Here is a 20528-nt window from a genome sequence, read left to right as displayed (position 1 = left end):
TATTCTACTTCGTCCCTCTCCAACTCTCGCTGTTACAAACATTCTAGCAATCAGCTGATGTGCCGAGGCACTTGGTGCTGATTGGCTCTGACATTCGCGCCCACTCACTTCCCCTCTCCCGGTAACCTCCGTGCGGAGTGTTAGACTCGAAACGACGCTGCGCATTAGAAACGCCAGAGAACTTCCGAACGTGCGCGAGCTCTACCACTACGTCATCGAGAATAAAAAAAAAAGTGTTAAAGATTAACAGTAGTACGTACAAGGGTGCGGTGTGGTGAATGTAGGAAAGGTTATGTTTAGGGAAATGTGAAAATGATGTAATTTTTGTATATTGGAAATTCTGGTGGAATATATTTATGAAAATAAGTAAAATGTATTTTTGATATGTTGGGTGTCATATTGTTGGAAAAGTTATGTCCTAATTTTGAGTTTGATGTTTTCAAAATGGTAATCGGAAGCGGTCCTAACTCCGAAACCATAAGACATGGACCAAAAATATTTGCGGATTCTAAAAACTAAACTCAACTAATTTCGAGTATCATTTTCAAAATGGCGACCGGAGACGGTTCATTTGGAGTTAGATATTTTTCAAAATGGCGACCGGAAACAGAAGTTTCCGAAACAGAAAGACACAGATGAAATGTATTTGCGGATTCTTAAAATGTTACGCGATGTGTATTAAACCTGACAAATTTCTAGTTTGATGTTTCCAAAATGGTATTGCTCCAAAGATATAATTGACATTTTTACAAATTCTCCTTTACTTAATCAAAAAGATCCCGAAATGGGGCCTAGGGAAATACGAAAACGTGACAATATTTGGATATGGTCAATTGTTAACAGGTTTTGAAATATTTTGTGTCATCATACAGACGTATCGTAAGATTCTCAGAATTTGTTGGTAGGAGTGTAACGGTAAAAATTAGAAAACTTGAATGAGTTTGATAAGAACTAGGTTTATATTAAATATGTCTAATATAGAGTTTGATGTTTTCAAAATGGCGACCGGAAATGGACCTATCTGCGGAACGACAAAAGACAGACGATTTTTTTACGGATTCATAAAATGTTATTCGATGCATATTGAACGCAACTAATTCAGAGTTTGATGTTTTCAAAATAGCGATCGGAAGTGAAATATAACCAAAGAATGGTACTATTATTTTGGGAAAAGTGTAATTGTAACTCTAAAAGAGAGATATGACGTTAGAGTGGAGAAATGATCTGATTGGTTGAGGGAGGGTTTGCATTTAACCACTTTACAAAGTTTTCACTGTTTCTGTAGGGCTTCGGAAAAGATAAAAAGTACACAATCCCCATTTGATCACGATAATCATATCTTGAATCACTTCTGCACAATGCTTACCCAGCATGCTTTCAACGCAGGATCTGGTCTGTTTGCCCGATATATGGCGCAATGAATTGTGGGGGGAAGTTGTTCGCTGAATATCATCCATTACTTTTTCAACTAAAATACTGTAACTCAGATAGCTACGTTTAAAAATTAATTTTCCAAGACTGACAAGCACCCGCTTGACAAATATTCGTAATAACTGTAAACATTTTATTTCGCAAACTTTTATTCTCTGGTAGCGGAGTACAAAATTGTGATGCTATAATCCGAACACATGTCAATCATAATATTCATATAGAAACCAGAATATATCAGCAATCATTTGCTATAGCTATTTGGACAAGATATATGCTATTTCTACTGTAGAAAAGAAAATTTAGAAATTAACGCAAGAAACTTACTTAATTTTACAACACATTCAACTCAGGTACATTGTAGCCCTGGTAGAAATTCCGCAACGTTCAATTAACAGTTATTGAATTACACCAAGCAAAATTATCCACTCAAGTTATTTTTTTCTTCCCAGTCAATTTCATCCAAATGTACAATAACATGAACAACATTCAAATACCTGAATAATTTTTCGAAGATTTACAACAAAGAAATACAGCATCTTATTATTCTCCGGGCAACACTGAGTTGAATCTATCACTCAACTGTAACGAAGCAGATGAAACATCTTTCAATGACATCACATGTTTACACACCAACATAAATATACCTAATATTACATAAGAGAAAGGTTAGTTCTTTTCTTTTTACAAACAACAATTCAAGATAATAACAAACTTAACTTTCCTCATTACAAGCAAACAAATATATACAATATCACCCATTTAAGAAATGGTCGGTATTGCTACTACAACTATTTCTCGTCATCGTTTTTTTCTGAAAGAACCAAACCCAACAAGCCTAACCTAACAACGAACGCATTCCACGGACTCCACAAATCCACCAGCGAATGGCAATGCTTAAAACAGTTGTAGCAGCAATCACACTACCATAAGAAAAAAAATACTTAAAATACCTTTTAAGGCAGTCAAACGTTTGGTTTATTATGGATACAAAGCATGGAATTTGTACTACAGAAATTTATGCTTGAACGTAGTTGTTCATGGCAATTCTTGAAAATCAAACTTATTTGGACACGATATTTGTGACATGTGACAAAGCTTCACATGTCTTGGATATTAAAGCCATCTTTTTAAACTTAAGTAGCGTAGGTAGCAATGTTGATAAGTTCATTTATCAAAAATGAACGCAAAGTGATTGGTATTTTTCTTTGATTGAGTTTTTATTTTAAGTCCACTTTTTGCGCAGATAGACTAATCGGGACTGGAGCTAGAGTTTGAAGTGGAATCTAATCCGTTTTGGGAAATATTTCATACCAACCTTCGAGACCACAAAGAGTCAGGAAAATTTGAATGGTCGTATACTGAAAGCGCTTAATTCTGAAGGCTTTCCATAAAGCTTTCTTATCTCATAAATATCATAAATATAAAAAATGAGGATTTTTCTACCTTAATAAAATCAGCTTCGGCTTTAAGGGTGTTCAAATGCAAAATTGAAGTAAATCATTAAAAAAAAACTCAAGTATTAATGATTATCATGTTTTGTGTAGTCACTAAATGTGATATTTCCTAAGTACAGTGACTGTAGCACAAATTTCATGCAATTGCAATTAACGAGAAGATTTATTAGAAATGTTTGACTCTTCATATCCAATTCTTATATCGTTTTATAATCTTAGAATTTAACATTGTCCCAAACTAATATTGCACTCAATAAAGTTATTTTTCATAATATGATCTAGTAAATGTTGCACCTTACCAATATTGCATATAGGAACCATTACACGCCAATAGACTATGTAGAATGGGCAGTATATGAGTTTTTAGAACAAATATGAAGCACATTTATTATTAAAAGTTTGTTATTAATTTTATAGTACAATTTGTAACTAATGAACAATATAAGCATACAGATACTTTGAACACAAACACACACGCACATATTCAGAGTGTTTCATAAGAATTGTTAGGGGAACTCAGCAAGATAATTATTGCATTGCTGTATTGCAACTGATGTGCTCAAATCACACACATTTGTAAGTTCATTTTTGATATTCACAAATGCTCACATCTTAAGCCAACCACTTTACACTCGCTCAAAAGGCCATGTAAATTATCTACGCACAAGGCATGAATAAGCACACAATGATTGTATTTATGTGTTTCCATACAATTCTACATTCTATTTACAGGCACTGAACTGCACAATATACAGTATGTACATAACGTTATTGATACAACAATGTTACAATACCATTCTGTTTAAAAAATGATATTTGCCTTGTATGTATTTGGAATTGTATTATATACTTGTAGACATTAATTATTAAAGTGTCCTGTATTTTTGTATAAAAATTTAAAATATTGACAATACAAATTTTACTACTTAAATCTGAAAGTTAAATATATGGGACAGCAACTTTAGAATTTTTATTTTATTAACAATTCCATGAGCTAATGTATATCTAACCATTGTACAATGATTATGCTTGCAAAAGTACTGTACAATTCAGTCAATATCTGAATCATAAGTGTACAAAGAATAGTACGAAACTATAGGATTAGAATTTCGCTGCATAGAAAGTTGCACAGCATTTATTCTATCCTCTTTCTGGAATTCTTCATAGTTCTATTGGAACGATTCTTTCGGATCGCATCAACTAATATAGATTCAGACAATCAGACAAATGTTATTACAAAAACTAATTTGGAGAATAAAACAAAAGTTTATAATCATCTTTGCATTATTTCTAGTTCAAAAATTATTATCTCTTTCAGTTGCTGTATAATGCATAAATTACTCAAATGTCTCATACAGAGTGCCATTTTTCCCCAAATTAAAATCATTACATGTGTATTTTAAATACTGTAGCTATATATCCATGTCACGTGAAGATGAGGTCTTGGTGTCCAATATTATTTCAAATATTTTTTCTGTCTTTTTCAATCAGAACAATAACAATGATTTCAACCATTCCAGTACTCCAAACTTAACACTAATAAACTCAACGTCGTTTATCCAAAGAAATATTAAAAGTTATTCTGTTTTCTACAGTCTCAAAACTGCATTTCTTCAACTTATTCTGTTTATATAACGTAATTTACGAGTGTAACTTAAGACTGTTGGATTCTGATTTGGAAGGTGGATTGCCACAGAAAAACTTGCTGATAAGTGTATGTAGTATTTCAAGTTTGCTGGAAGGGATATTTTATCTTATTCAAAAGTATTCGAGCCACTAGTGAACCATCTACAAGACTAAATTCATACAACGAAATGAACTTACTTTCGGTCGTATGATACATCCTTCAAACCTTAATTCTAATTAATTTTTTTTTGCCAAAGAAAGGATGTCTCAGGCTTTTCAGCATGCAGAGAGGAGACCAAAACTAAAAGTGTTTCAAAATAATTATATAAATATGTATTTTTCTTTATACGTTGTTTATTAGGGTGTGGTTTCCTTGTACTACCAGACCAAGGTTCAAGTTACGCACCCAAGTTTGGTCTCCCTCCTGAAACAAATGGTTATTATTAACCTACTTTTTCTGCTACATTTTCAGTTACAATGAAATAAACCGGACAATTATTGTGCGAAATCTCTCAACAAAACTCCTTTCTGAACACTACATCTAAACGTCAATTCTTCAATAAAAAATTGAAGTATGTCGAGAAATCAAGGGTGGATGGATGTATCATAGACATCTTATTTTATTACTAAAACATGAGATGGAGTTATGAGGAAACTTATAACATCTTGGAAACGGTTTTCAAAGACAATCAATTACTTAAAAAAATAACTTCATTAACAATATTTTCCTCTCGTGTCAAATACTGTTGCATTAAAGGAACAGACATGAGGGGGCAAAACACTTATAGAAGCATGATTTGATTGATGGTTTGGTAAAATATACTAATCGCGAAGAGAAGCATGATGTGAAGGATTAATCTACACATCTGTATATAAAGGAAATAATATCCGATTGAAAAGTAAGGATATTAATACAGTCGTGTTAATTTGACCATTGTCTTTCAAATGCTTCTTATTTTTCCGCAATATTGTTTTCGGTGCTAGCTTCTGACTTCACCGTTTTCATTTGACGAACAAAATCAACCTGTGATACATGTTCGTTTGTGTTTATCAGCAAATATATGAATTCTAATGACATAGACAAGAAGGATGTATAATTATGACTAGACTTGTCCTGAAGGAAGCGTGGCTGGCATTTGCAACAACTTGATGAATAAGTTAACGTTGTGTAACGTGACATGGCTTGTCAGTTACACCGTCTCAGTCGCTCGCACTATTCTTCAAATGTCACCGGCAGAATTAGAAAACGAAACTGTGGACGAAGGCTCTAGTTGACCGGTGCGTCTTCATCGTCGGAGTATTGTGCCAGAAGCGGACTTCCGTCGCCAGGTAAATTTGGCCCCCTCGGCGCGGGGCCCGAACTCGGGGGCGGTAGCGGCGTGGAAGGGGTCGTGGGGGCAGACTTGGTCAACTTGTCGATGAGGGGCAACGGGGCCACTCTGGGGGTCGCCATGGACAGCCAACTGGCCCTTCTAGACAGCCGTCTGGGACGTCGCCTCTCGCTGGCCGCCTGGAATCCCGAGTCTCTGGGCAGGGGCAAGTACACTTTCGCGGTGGCCCCCGTCGAAGCGCCCCCGCTGCTGTTCCGCCAGTACTTCTTCCGTCCGCGTCGCGGCGGCGCGTGCTCCTTCGACGACACTTTGAAGGATAGGTTCTTCCTCGCCGCCGCGTTGTCGTCGGTCGACGATCCTTTCCAGCAGTCAAGGACGCTCGACTTGGACCTCGCAAGACGGAAACACTCGCTGCGGCCGAGGCCCTTGCGCGGGAAAGTGTTCTCTTTCGGTACGGACTCGACGCTCCTGCTCACGACGGGGTCAAGGACGCGCGGTGGACTGTCCACGGGTAGCTGCATCTCGCTAGCAGGTTCCGGGCTGCTACCGTTCACGAACGAGAGCACGCCGCTGAGCGTGTCCGAGGTCGGCGTGACGTCAAGAGGCAGCTGCTTGATCTTCTCCAGGATGTCCCTCATCTCGTCCGTCGACGTCTCCAAGGATGGAAGGACGTGGCCCTGGCCGGGGACCAGGTGCGTGGGGCTCGTGGCTTGGGGAGGGGAGCACGGTGTCACGGGACCCAGGCTGCTCACCTCCGACCCTGAGTAGGCGTACTGAATGGAAGCGTTGGTGGGCGAGTGCAGGTCGTTGTTGCTGCTCGTCACTGACGAAAGGGAGCATATTTCTCGTCGCAGGGGCGTCCCTCGGTAGTCATAGCTCTCTTCACACGGGTATGGAGGCGGGATGATTGTATTTGCCTGGAAAATAAAAAGAGACTCAGTGCAACGTGCATACGTACAGGAAAGCCATAAAATCTAACCAACGCCGGTATTATTTTCTCAATACAGTTAGCTTTGTGGAATGGCCACCACGGTCGCCTGACCTCAGTCCCGTAGCAAGCGGTACACTATACTGGTCGCATTTCCAGCTGGCGGCCGGGAAACAGCGACCATTAGGGCATTTTCAAGTCACAAGGCACACGGACGCTGTTAACAGGACGAAACAAATTAGAGTAATTTCAGTACAATAGGCACCGACTTTACAGTGGGATCCATGAGTATTACCATGCAAATTGTCCATGGCTATTTTCATTATTTTTTTTCCCCTACATCCTGTGTGTTTTTAAGCGACGCATTTTTATGTATACTTGTGCAGAAGTTGCCAACAGCTTGTTTTGCCAACTTCTCACCTTCGGGTGAGAGAACCCACTCCGCCTAATTGGCGAAAGAAGCAGCTATGATTTAATTTATAACCCCGTCTTCTGGACGTTGGGACTGTAACTGCAATACCCCGTCGTATCGATGTTGGGAAATTCGCTTCATAGTACCTATCCCACGTGGTACCCCGTTTGCTCAGACGCTGGGAAAAACCGCGTTTCCAAGGTTACCTATAAATATTTCCTCTTAATACCATTATTAATAAAGGTATAACTTAACTTCTGCTTAAAAATCATTAAATAGGAACTTATTAAAGTGATATTGATAGCTATGTTCCAGGAGTTTATCCGTTATGTGTTTTTGTGATTATCCCTCCTGCATATATACAGGAATGTCGTTGTTGAAGATTAGGCACACAGGAGATGTACTACGTAGAAATTTTCAACGAAAAATGCAGGCTCTACCAGGACTCGAACCGGGGTCTCTGGCATACCGTGCCATTGCTCTAACCACTGAGCTATCGAGCCGGCCTGGCCTCGCCTGATTTTTCGCTATCGCTGTTTTACCTGCGTGGAATCGTCTCTGCCAGTGCTACCGCAACGGGATCTGTTGCCTTTGAAACACAGTAGACTTCAACGTTGCCTGGTTTCTCCCAGCGTAGTGGTTAGAGCAATGGCACGGTATGCCAGAGACCCGGGTTTGAGTCCTGGTCGAGCCTGTATTGTTGTGATGTATGCAAAGGTCTGTAGTTTTGAAATTGTTAACCAGTCACGGATAATAGTCAGAAAGAGTAATATTTTTGAGTACGTTCTTATACTGTAACTCTTAGAAGATTTCTTATTGATTATTTATATATATATATATATATATATATATATATATATATATATATTTCATTTCGTTAGAATAAAAATTAGAACCTTTGGTGAATGCTCTTAACACCCGAACCTTAAGTGTAACATATTCTTATGCCGCTGCTGGAGTGAATGTTAGCATTATGGGTAAAACTTGGAATAAGAGTTATCTGTGGTTGATATTCATGTTTGCCCAACATGTTGTATCAGCTAAATGGCGTCCTAAGTGCGGAAGCGACTCACCGCGTGTAGGCATAAGATCAGTATACAACCCTAAGTTCTCTCCGAGAACGTTGCAAACCAATGGCGGTGTTATTTTATTATTACAGTTAGCGTTGTGAAATTGCTAGCACGGATACCTGACCTCAACCTCATGGATCTTGTTTGTCTGAAGTAAATTAATATTCAAAACTGTGCAAGAACTTGATGATTGATTGATTTATTTTACTTTGTTTTTCTGTCACTAACTGATATGAGAAATAAGAAACAATTACTAAGAGACCCATGTCGGGAACCGGGGATCCCTGGTGTCGAAATGCACTGTACTAACCACTCCTCCACGGAGGTCAGCTGCAAAAGCTTTATGTATATGCATCCTGTACTTTATTCTTTCCAAACCTACCTCATTTGTTGCGCTACATATGAAGCTGGAACTGAGAGAGTCTGCAGTACTTGTCGCCGATAAAGAGCCTGTGAGAAAAGAAGGGAATATTTGTTAGAATTACTTGCAAAACTGATGTATAAGTATAATAACTTTCCTTTTGTAGTTTTGATAGAACCTTTTAATCAGTTACATGGTTGATTGATTGATTGATTGATTTAGTTTATTTTACTTCGCGTTTTGTGTCTTTTGGCTAATTTGTGAAGATGGGGATGAGTGATGAAATGATGAAATTGATGAATGGACATTCACAAACAACCAAGCGGGATTCGAACCCGGGAGCCTTGGCGTCGCAGCGCGATGTCCTAACCTCTTTTTTTTATATGAAAAAAGGAATACCCCTATGCGGTAGTATTCCCCGTCATTCACGCATTTCTCTACTTTCACTCATATCAATATTACAATTTTCTCGGTTTTTCTCATTACATACAAACACAAACATCCATGTCCTAGCCGGGATTCGAACCCGGGACCTCTGGCATTGCAGCGCGATGTGCTAACCACTCGGTCACAGTGTCCGGCAATCAGTTACATGGATAGTAATTAAAGTGAGTGGCTTAGCAACATTTCGCGAGGTCCTGGGCAAGATTAGAATGCGAGGCCCTCATCCGTTTTTAAACTTGAAATCTCAATGTGAATCGATCAAAATCTTCAGGGATACGTCAGCAAATTATCGTATTTATATAAACATAAATTAATGACTAAAGTGATATTTAATAATTTTATTCAGCCTGAAAAAGTAATTCTCCGTTTTCTGGAAGCTGAAATCTGAAGCTGTAGGAAGGAAGGAAGGAAGGAAGAACTGCTAATATTATCTCTATCCTCCTTGGGTTGAAAACAACAGAAACATGAAAATTCCTCAGACCTGCTTCGTAGCAGTCGGGTGTACTTTATTGTTAAAATATTAAAATCGTGAGTGCAAGGTCAAGAGAAAGAAGAAATTACAAGACAAAGTGCTTTTTATGCAAGAAAGAATAAATGAGTAAAAATGCCTAAGCAAGTTATCGTGAATTTTTTGCGTAAATGTTACACATGAGAAATACAACAATATTTTTTTTACTTTTTCGGGCTCCCTTACGTTTAGGGTGTGCCTACCTGTATGTTACGCCCCTGATTTGACGTATATAACGTTTAACTAGAATTTAAAGCCAGATAAATCATAATGTTCTAATTTCATAGGCTCCAAAAATTACCCTTTTTTCATATTTTTTTTCTCACTTCTAATTATTATATTTTCATATCAACCCCATAGGACATGAGGGACATTCTGGGGCAAGGGCCAGACGGTCGCCCACTTCGCCCACCCCTCGCTACGCCACTGATTAAAGTTCTCCGAAAGGAAACACTTAAAATAGAACCATGGACCTTTCAGAGTTCTGCACAACACTAAAACAAGCAAATTGAACAGTGCTAATTTTTATGTCTAGTCAGCAGACTAAATAATTTTATTTCAATTGCATCTTGTAACAACGGTAATATATGAACAGTACAGGGTACCCGGAGTGGAACTGATTGTTTTTAAAAGTGTGTTATTTTAAAATGGTAAGGAGTAGCTAAAACGAAAACATACATTTTGAAGGCAAACTCGCCAAGTTTTATTGGAACCAGTTACAGATCAGTATAGCTTAGTATAGGGGTTACAGAAGCAAGAACATTCCGAATACGGTCCTGTAGGTCTTGTACATTATCTATCTTTTGGTCAGAATACATTTCCAATTAAGAAGTCTAGGGAAAGTAACATCAATCTTCTGCAGAATGTCAATGGAAAATTAATGTCTTTTCGGCTTGACGTCTGGCTTAATTTCGTGCAAGAACTGCACCTTGTATGTGTACAAATGAAACCTTTTGTGCACGACTTCGTGAACAGTGGACCTAGGAATTCCTAGCTGCCTGCTCGCCTTCCATTGGCTACGCGTGCTCTTTCCAGTACAGATGCCATTTTTGTTTAAGCAACACTAGCGCCGCCACCGATAGTTGTACGTGCATGAAGATTTGCTGAACCAAACTCACAATTGCACTATTGCTTTTGCAATGCTTTGTTCACAAAAAGCTCGGTTTGTTGAAATGTAATAACTATTTAAAAACTGTCAGTTACAATCCGGACACCCCGTATTTTATGCAAATAAAAAATACAGTCAATAGGTCAACAACTTTCCTGTTTCGGGCGAGCTGAAGCCCATATTATCCACAAATATGGCAATTATGACAAGTACATACATTTCAACTTTATATTATTATCGCTACGTTACATCAGAGGCAATATTATATTTTAGAGAAGAAAATTTTACATAGGGACTAAGAATATACTACATTTTCCAGAGGCGTTCTTGCAAGGTAATCTTTTCTTTTACACCTTCTTCCCAAACCTTCCTGTGTTAGATCATCTTTATTTATGTCGCTTGTCGCAGATCTTGCTCAGGATAGGAACAGATACAGATTGAAGCCTTTTGTTGCTTCAGCCATAAACCTTCTGGTTTAAGAAGACTAGAGAGTTATTTAGCTAGTCGTAGAATCCTCGTCTGTTCAAGTAGGGTGCTCGCTGGCCGAGAGCGCTAAGTGGACGACTTTTGAATTTCGATCTCGCTACTGAAGTTCCAAGGTTGAATTCCCGGCCTTTTATGAATTCCTTCTAATCATCAGTCATCACTTATCCTCATCATCGCCAAAAGTAGTGGCAGAGAAGTGACATTTATTAACGAAAATACAGATATTCGTTAATTATATCGAGCGCATAATTAGCTAATGTGAGAACTGAGAGGACCATGAACATAAGAGACAAAGAAGATGGAGAAGTAGACTATTTCGTTGGTTAAAGGTACCATCGCAGCATTCGTTTAGATTAATTGGGGAAAATCATAGAAAAGCCTGTTAGGAGGCAACTCAAGGCATAGATGAAAAAAGGCCTGACATATTATCGATATAATTCCAGAATCTGAGGCGTCTCCTATCGCTGTCTCCTTGTAATCAAGGTATCTTGGGTTCGATCCCCGGTGGAGACTCTCAGCACTGTAGTTCGTGTCCCACTGCGGCTCCAGTTACGATTAGCCTGTCTGAGCATGAAGTGGATTTAAAAAGAACTGTGTCCAACGACCACTGGCTAGGGCGAATTCTTCGTTGCAAAGTCAACGCCTGCCACAAGAGGCGCTTCGATCGCTCCATTTTCTCTTCTTTATGTTCCTCTTTGGCTGGACAGAATGGGGGTGTTCAAACAAAACTAGCTTGGAACCAGATCTCTGCAGAAAAACGAATGGTCTTTGTTCATATAGACATGGCGGGAAATTTAAAGCGTTTCAGTTCCTGCTAAACAAACAGAGAAGAACCGTCTGTCGTATCCTGATGGTCTAGAGTGGTTGCTGAAGGATCTTGCACGTGGGAAATACAGTAGAACCCCCACTTGGCATTGGGCAATAAAACTCTCGCAAAATTTCACTTTATAAATCACGCTGTATGATTATACTGTAGAAGTAGAACCATACCTTATAGAAATATGATAGCTGTAGCGAGCTCAATAACGGGCACAAATAGATGTGGCATGATCGATACCACAATTACTACTTTCTACAAAAGGTAGAGCTGACCCTTGGAGAGAGCAACTCGGATACTCGCTTGAGGTCCCTCCAGTATAAATAATTGTTTCTTTTTTTGTAGTTTATTACAAGTTTATAGCACACTGGTGCTTCCAATTAAGCAACTAATTAAATTTCTATTGATTTGAATTGTTTTGACGCACATAAAAATATCCAACATTATACTAAAATCATATTCTAAATAAAGGAATACACAAAAATTGTGTTAAAATGTTTCAATCAAAAATAGTTCACTGTTTATTTGTAAGTGAAAATATTATTTTATTTGAAGAAATATAAATTCACTACAGCGTCAAGTTTCAATTAAAAGTAAACAAAGAGAATTATGACAGATATCGTTATCGGATATGATTAAAAATTGTTACTTTGATAGGTAAAATAATAGTTTGATATTGAACATTCCCAGTTTTGTAATTAAGAATAATGAACGTCGTGCCAACAGCTCATTGGAAATGGAAAGAGTAGTTTAGAGACTTTTATTCACTTTGGTTTAAACCTAAAATATGTTCTGCTTGTTGCCCTTAAGCTATTATATGAAACGTATAAATTAATTGTTTATTAATTGTAATAAGTTTGTATTGTGATTATATAGACCAAGAAACAAAAATCCCTGTTTTCAAAACCTCTGAAAATTTTCGTTTGTTGACCCTACGTATACTGTATGCCCGAGACCACGCATCCATCTAAGGCAGGCACTGGATATATATTTGCAGCTTGGCAGCGAGTCATAACTCCCGAATCCACCAATCAAGAAGGGAGCCGATGACGTCATCTCAACCCTGCACCAATCTCTAACCCTCTGCTCACGCTCTAGGCTGTTGGTAGGCTCGCTAGCTGGACCCTAGCAGTCAGCTGAAGACTTCGAAAGTAATCTGACTCTACGAATCTGATAAGCGGCTGGATAATACCCAAATGTACATGGACCTTTGGCAACTATTCATCTAATCGGTTGTCTGGTTCTGATGTTAACAAAAAAGAGCAATTCACGCAAAAAAAATCAGAAAAAGTTAATATAATTAGTTGTTGAGTGGATTCTGATAAAATCCAATTATCAAAATTATATCACATTCATGTTACAATTGTTATAGGTCATTGTGCGCACTTTAATGTGCAATGTGAAAGGAATTAAACTTTTCTAATGACTTACACCAGACATAAATTATACTCTGTACCGAGAATCTGTAAAGCAAGGGCGCGTATAACGGCAGAGAAGGGGAGAAAGCGAGTGGGAGGAGCGAAGTAGTACACGTTGCTGCTAAAAGCAGGTACCTGCAGCCGCATTTTCTCTTTCATGCACTCACTTCTCCTCTCACGTGCTCATTGGTCGAGTCTTCTTGAGTCACTACTTGCTCCAAAGATTCTCGGGATAAATTATAAGAAGCTTTAGAACAGAAGCAAGCGAGTTGGCACGATGGTATTGTTTTAAAAGCCCGAATTTTTATTAACAATGACGAGTTTACTATAAAGATTAAGTATTCTTGAAAGTAGACCTACAAAAATCTGCAGTTACGTAAAACGTCTATTGATGGAAGACAGGAATTGAAAATACATTAAGTAAACACAATGGTAAGCAAGGAACATGATAAAGAGTTTGGCTAGTCCTATTATCACATCACAATTCTGTGTGCATAAATGTTGTGGTTAACCTACATACACGCCAGACTTGACACTTTCAACTTACACGTTGTTCATGTAAAACGTCCAGGTGTAAGTATGTGTGTTCCCCAGGAGAAATAGAGAAAGTACGACCCAGATATATTCTACTAATTTATACTTAACGCAACTCCAACTGGCGGCTGGGAAACAGCGAATCAGCGATCAGTTGAATTTCCTTCGACCGAGATCGCACACTTTCGAGTCACAAGGTACCGAGCGTTGTTCGCGGGACGAAACAAATGAGCGTTGGGTTCACCACATGTTGCCAAACGTACTGTAAAGGGAGAAAGTTTTCTCGGTGAACACCAGAAATCAGCACACGTGGTTCTGCACGTTGAAGTTTCCGGAAGGACCACCCACAGGCCGGAATCCAGGCGGACACACAGTCATACAAAGGCAACTGGCACAAACAGAAGTACGCTTGGCAACGTTGCTTCGGGAGAGCGATGTGATCCCTTCAGGTTTTACTTCGCAATTGAGTTTGTTGACGCCCATCAGACAACACGCCCCCGAAAGTGATTGGGGGACAGGACTAGCCAGAAACAGCCATCAAGGTCAACCGCCAGATGGAGTTGCGTTCAGTATAGTTGCAGCTGTTCCGGGAACTTTTGGATAGTTTCTAAAGTTTAAAGTTCGGCATAAAATTAAATCTTGTCGGAACATGCAATACTGCCATCTGCAGGCAGGATTGCCAACATCATGAAACCCGACACGAGCCGTCATTTGTTCTGAATAAAAGAAAAGAAACTTCCATGGCAATTACATCCTGGTTCCGATCGAAAAGTGGAATGAATCCAATTCGATTTTTGCCCCCCCCCGAATATTCGTGTCTCAGGAAATCAGGTCAACGGGACGACCTTCAGAAGGAAGCTATATAACTATATCTGGAGCGGACAATAAAGGGGTGGGAGGGGGGAGGGAAATTTCGGTGTTGACGTGAAGCTTTCATGTGACGTCATGACACGTGAGCCATGCTGCAGCTCTTCACCACCTGAGATCAATACCCGGTCACGGGCTCTTCCGGGAAATTCCGCATCAATAATTGGCCACACTGACTTTGATAGATCTTGAATTAATCAACTGGTATCTATTATTCAGCGTTCGTAATGAAACTAGTAACGATGTGTGCAAAATGAAGGTAGGTCGAATTTCAGTATGGTGTACCAAAGAGGTGTTCGTGAAACATTTTTGTCATCAGTTACATGGACTTATATTCTTCCCCAGCTACAGAAATAGTGGAAATTTACACTAGGTGGATACACTGAAACTGGTTTTCATATCAAGGGATGCAGGTGGTTCTATTCTTGGTCTATTGAGTTCTGTCTACTTACTAGTGATTGCTCCAGAAACAATAAGTAGGAAGGCGAAGGTATTTAACTTAATATATCCATGAGACTATACAAACATGCATATTTAGGGACCTCCCCGATGGCGTAGTGTAACATCGTCACCTTGTAATCAAGGGGTACTCGGTGAAGGCACATAGTGGTTCGGATCCAACTTTAAACTGTAAGCCCAGTCCCAATTAGCTTATATGTGCCTAATAGGCATACTTTGAACAAAATAGTATGTACTTATTTACATTTATATGTTTGTGGTGGTACGATAGATTGGAGGGGGATGTACTTCCTGCTCCCCATTTAGTGTTGCCAATATCTGGCCTCTCCGATAGTACTGTGACTAACCCTGTCGGCTTGACCTTGACCCTGATTCAGTTCTCAGTAGTGGGTTTATAATGACAATTGAACAACGGTTCACATTCCAGTTTAACCTGTAGACCCAGTCGTGATTAGCCTAATTATGTGAGCATTAAGTGAACTCAAACACCACCAAGTCTATGGAACTTCGAGGAGTACTATAATGATAGCAATGTATAGGCACAGACTACCAAAGCCCTCACTAACATAGTGTCGCAACAGACCAGTGAGGGCTTAGGCTATCCAACCAGCTTTTCATTGGGTGCCGCGTGGTCAGGGCATCGAATGCCATCGCTGCTGTTTTATGGCTTTCGAGACCGGAATCCACCACTTCTTGATTTCAAGTAGTTCCCCAATTGCCTTCATGATGCTGAGTCAACGCCGAAACTTTACGGGTTTCCACCAGGAATCGAACCAAGGACAGTCCACACCAAAGACGAGAGCGCTAGCCATGTGGTTACGAGTGAGCCCGTTTAACTTACTACATATTGAAATATTTATAATGTGCACAGATGTTATGTTTTCACTTTTGTCTTCGTTATCCTGCTAAGAAACCAGAAGTGAGTAACAATCAGGCAGGACTGCCATTAGGGAATGGGAAATGCGAGGCTTGAAAAGTGAAGGTATGGAAACCTTTCACATTCAGCTCATCATTATTGGTATCTAACTGTTATCAATATTTCATTAGTCATATGAACTTGCGTAACAATACTAGAGCCACTGTTGAAGATTAGAACCTTCTAAAATATCGGAAATTTTCTTTCAAAAATTTCAAAAATAATGTACAATATTGTTGTGGAGCATTTGATTTGTTGCAATTTCTACTTGAAAGCCCTGTTTCATGTTCTCCAGAAAGTTACGTTTCCAAGAAATTAATAGATATAGATTTATGAAGTATGTTTATTAATGGTGCGACTTACTTTTCATTGTATCAACAGAAGACATATTTTCATCTGATTGATTTTCCGAATAAGAACCTCTGGCATCTCTAAATGTATCTTCACACTCCATCGTGTCATTTACGTGAATGGACATACCGACTTCGTGCTCTGGACAAGGGAGGAAAGCTTTTGGAGCACAAACATAGTGCTGCCTCTATGAGCAAGAATTTGAAACTCAGGAAACATTTACACGAGCGGCTAGGGACAGCCTTAACAACTTGGAAATACATGCTAACAGCACCAAATCTGACCTGTCTAACCTATCTACATATGCATATAATAATAAACAAAATTTTAACTGCCTAACCTATTTACAGGGTTGTTTTTGCTATTATATGTGCGTACACGTGGATAGGTTAGGCAGGTCTGGTTTGGGGCTGTTAGTATATATCTACCAAGGTGCTAACTAAGACTGTCCCTAGCAGCTCGTGACACTTACTTCTAGCACTGAAGAAATATTGATACTTCACAGTTCTAGGTTATGCATGTAACTCCATTTCTATGAAAAGTGGAGATACGTCACTTGTGCTCTGAACCCCTCATATATTGCTAAATCATGCTCCAAGCGATGCCCTGAATTACTCAATTTTCGTTTTTTTTAATCTCAGAAAATATGGCCAGAATCTAGAGCGCTCTAAACATGAGAAAAATCATCAGTATTTCGTCTGCCAACTCCCAGCGCATTAAATAATTTCACTCAAATGTAACATCAGTCCAAATCTTTCAGATATCTAGCTGCTATAAAAATTTCAATTGAAAATCTCTAAATCTGTCGTAGTTGTCTGTATTCCTGGCAAAATCCAGGACTCGAACCTTCGGTAGAAATCGTGAGTACACAGTCGACCACCGAATTTTGTGTTAAATTGGTAAAAGGAAAACTAGGCAATTCTTAATGATAAATTAAGACTGTATGATAATGGAAAACTGCATTTCTTGAAGAATAAAAATATATTCGATAATTAGACATGCATCTAGATATATATTGTGGGAAGGTGTTAACCAAGTATCTCTCGTGGAATACTTGTAACCATAAAAAATTTATAATTTATAATCATAATAAGTTTTATTAAGATGAATAGGTCTATTATTATTATTACATGAATATTATTATTATTATTATTATTATTATTATTATTACATTAATAGCTAAAAGTATAGTATAAAAACAGATATCTAGCTTAGTTGATGACAATTTTTTATTAAAAAATCAGCTGTTCTATCAAGGAAGAAAGTGTCAAACAGAAAAGTGAAAGATGTATAGAATATCAAGAAGGTAGCTTGATATCTCTAGCTGATGAAGAATGAAGCCCATAATTATTATTTTGAGAATATTATTAAAATATATTATTAAAGGGGTGCTTGAAGGCCACTCGATCCCAAAATTTCCTCGTAGGCCCCTCCACGACAGGTTAAGAGGAAATTTTACTTTAAAAAATAAAAAAACCTCTCCAAATTATTTATTGAAAACTTTGTATTAAGATCACAATCTTTTTCATTTTTTAGTTATTGTATATGTTGGGATATATTCTGTTAAATATAAATGTAATAATATAAATTGAATATATATTTAAAATTACTGCTACATACTAATGAAAATTTAATATGAGGGAAATTTTGTGTGGGGCTAATATATTATTAATATATAAGGAATAATATTAGTATATACTGTAGAAAACACTATATAATTTATAACACATGTAGTTTATACAGTAGATGTATATACACACACACATACATATTCAAATTTGACCGCCCAAACGTTTAGAAATATGTACACTTCACATTTTGCTTCTTAAATTTTAATACTGGGACAGAAATAAGTCAACTTCATATTTTGCTTCTTAAACTTTAATACTGGGACAGAAATAAGTCAACTTCATATTTTGCTTCTTAAATTTTAATACTGGGACAGAAATAATTCAACTTCATATTTTGCTTCTTAAACTTTAGTACTGGGACAGAAATAAGTCAACTTCATATATTTCTTCTTAAATTTCAGTACTGTGCAAATCTTTCGGGGAGAAATCCTATCTCAATAATCCCTTTCTAAATACCTGCCTGAAGATCTAATTTGTGAGGAGCTTCTATCCTCTATCCAACAATTTGGAAGAAAAGTAAATGCTTACGTTTGACGCTTGCAGGACCGTCAATCTTATCCCTCCTTCCATCCTTTTGACTCGATCCTTCACCTCACCGAGCATGGTTGGCGTTCCACTCCTTGCGAGGCAGAGAGAAAGAAACAAAAGCACCTCGCGGTGAGCACTTGAGGCTTTGAAGTCCTCCGAGAAAAAAACCCTCTTCACCGTAGCTCGCCAACGGAGGGAAAAAAAGTAAACCAAACAGCATTACAGGCGCTGCTTTATAGCTAGGAGAAACCAGACAAGAACAAGAGACGATCACGTGCCCGGGATGAAGACTACCGCACCACGAGAGATTGACGAAAGCAGAGAGGGAAGGGGAATTGGATTTAAAAGCAAACCAGGCGACAGGGAACGTGAATTTCGGTCCCTTCTCTCCCATCCCCCGGGACCCGGAAGAAGCAAAGGAAATGCGGGGATTTGAGGATGAGGGGGTAATTCTAGAGCTATTGTCACGAGTTTATCTAGTTTGCTTTTGTGCGGTACGGAAGCATTAGAAACGAGAGGTGGGGTGTAGCGAACGTGACTATAAATATACAGATGAAGTAAACGCGCTGAAGCATGCAAGTGGATAAGTACACTGGAGCTACGTTTAAGGCACCAGATGCATAATAGCGCCACGCTCCCTGGTATCATGTGGTTGGTTGGTGCAAACAGACTAAGACAATGATTGATTGATTAATGAACTATTTAATAGGCCCATCTTCCATTGACTACTGGTATAGATAAAGACTAAAATAATTGGTTCCGACCTTCGAGGCGGAGTGCGCTAAGACGTCAGGGGTCCCGAGTTTGAATCCCGACCTGCGCATGAGTGTACTTTGTGAGTGCTCCTTCATCACTGATTCTCATCGTCGCGACTAGTCAAGAGTGTTGCAGATAAGCGACACAAAATAACAAAAATCAAATCAAACCGAAAAGACATTCGAACGTCATTACATGAGAATACTTTTCTTTATTCATTGAGAAAATTTCAGATACAGCACGTAGCAATTTTACACTGAAATCGACAACAATGAATATAACAAAAATAAATTAACACAAAGCATTAACATAAGTAAGTCAAGATAGAACAATTAAATATTATTTAGCAACATATGTTCTGATGCTAGACCGAAAGGCGTACTCTGTAGAAAATACATCAGCACTTGATGGGAGGTCGTTATATTGGGTGGGAAGTTTGTGGAAGAGTGTTTTTTTCAAAAATTTCCAGTCTAGGCATTTCTGTGTATTACGTGTTGCGCGCATAGACACTTGAAAATGGAATTCCTGCAGGAGAGTGTTGCAACGGATTTTGCCATTGACAATTTTGTAAAGATACCTGAAATCATTCAGTAAACGGCGCTGATAGGGAGTCTGTAAGTGTAGATAGGACAGGAGATATGGTGTTCAAAAATTGCGTAATGAGGGAACCCTGTAACGAACTATAGTCAGGAAAAAGTCATGGACCAGACGGGAGAGCAGAATTCTGTTAATGGGGAAATGAATGATTTGAAGTATAAGGTGAGGGTTGAGATATTACTAATTTCAGTTAAACGATGCAGTAAACCTAAGAGACGCATAGCCTTTTTTGTGGCGCATTTAAGATGTTCTTCAAATGTGAGTAATTGGTCGAAAACAATGCCTAGGTCTTTGTGAGAGGATACTGCTTTGATGTTTTTGCCAAAGATGGAGTAAGATGACTTTAACAAGTTCTTTTGAGAGAGATGGTAAGAGTATTACATTTTTCAGGATTTAATGTAAGTTTCCATGTCAGGCACCATGAAATAAATGTTGTTATATCATTCTGGAAAAGATGAGTATCGCTGGAGGTGGAGATTTCTCTGAAAATCTTAC

General features: G+C 38.4%; 1 protein-coding gene across 1 annotated transcript in view; it reads right to left on the bottom strand.

Moving 5' to 3' along the window:
* Nucleotides 1–1562: 1562 nt before the first annotated feature.
* Nucleotides 1563–20528, bottom strand: part of LOC145998724 (uncharacterized) — a 106440-nt gene continuing 87474 nt past the window's right edge. The window contains exons 6-7 of the mRNA XM_083135238.1: nt 8635–8702; nt 1563–6759 (exon numbers count right to left, since the gene is read on the bottom strand). Of these exons, the coding sequence (XP_082991364.1) occupies nt 5779–6759; nt 8635–8702 (1049 nt within the window). The 3' untranslated portion in view covers nt 1563–5778. The remainder of the gene's footprint in view (nt 6760–8634; nt 8703–20528) is intronic.

This window comes from Lepisma saccharinum, chromosome 14 (genome assembly GCF_977018435.1).
Source record: "Lepisma saccharinum chromosome 14, izLepSacc3.1, whole genome shotgun sequence".
NCBI lineage: Eukaryota > Metazoa > Arthropoda > Insecta > Zygentoma > Lepismatidae > Lepisma > Lepisma saccharinum.
The sequence above is the reverse complement of the archived record's forward strand: the minus strand, read 5'-3'. Positions and strand labels throughout refer to the sequence as shown.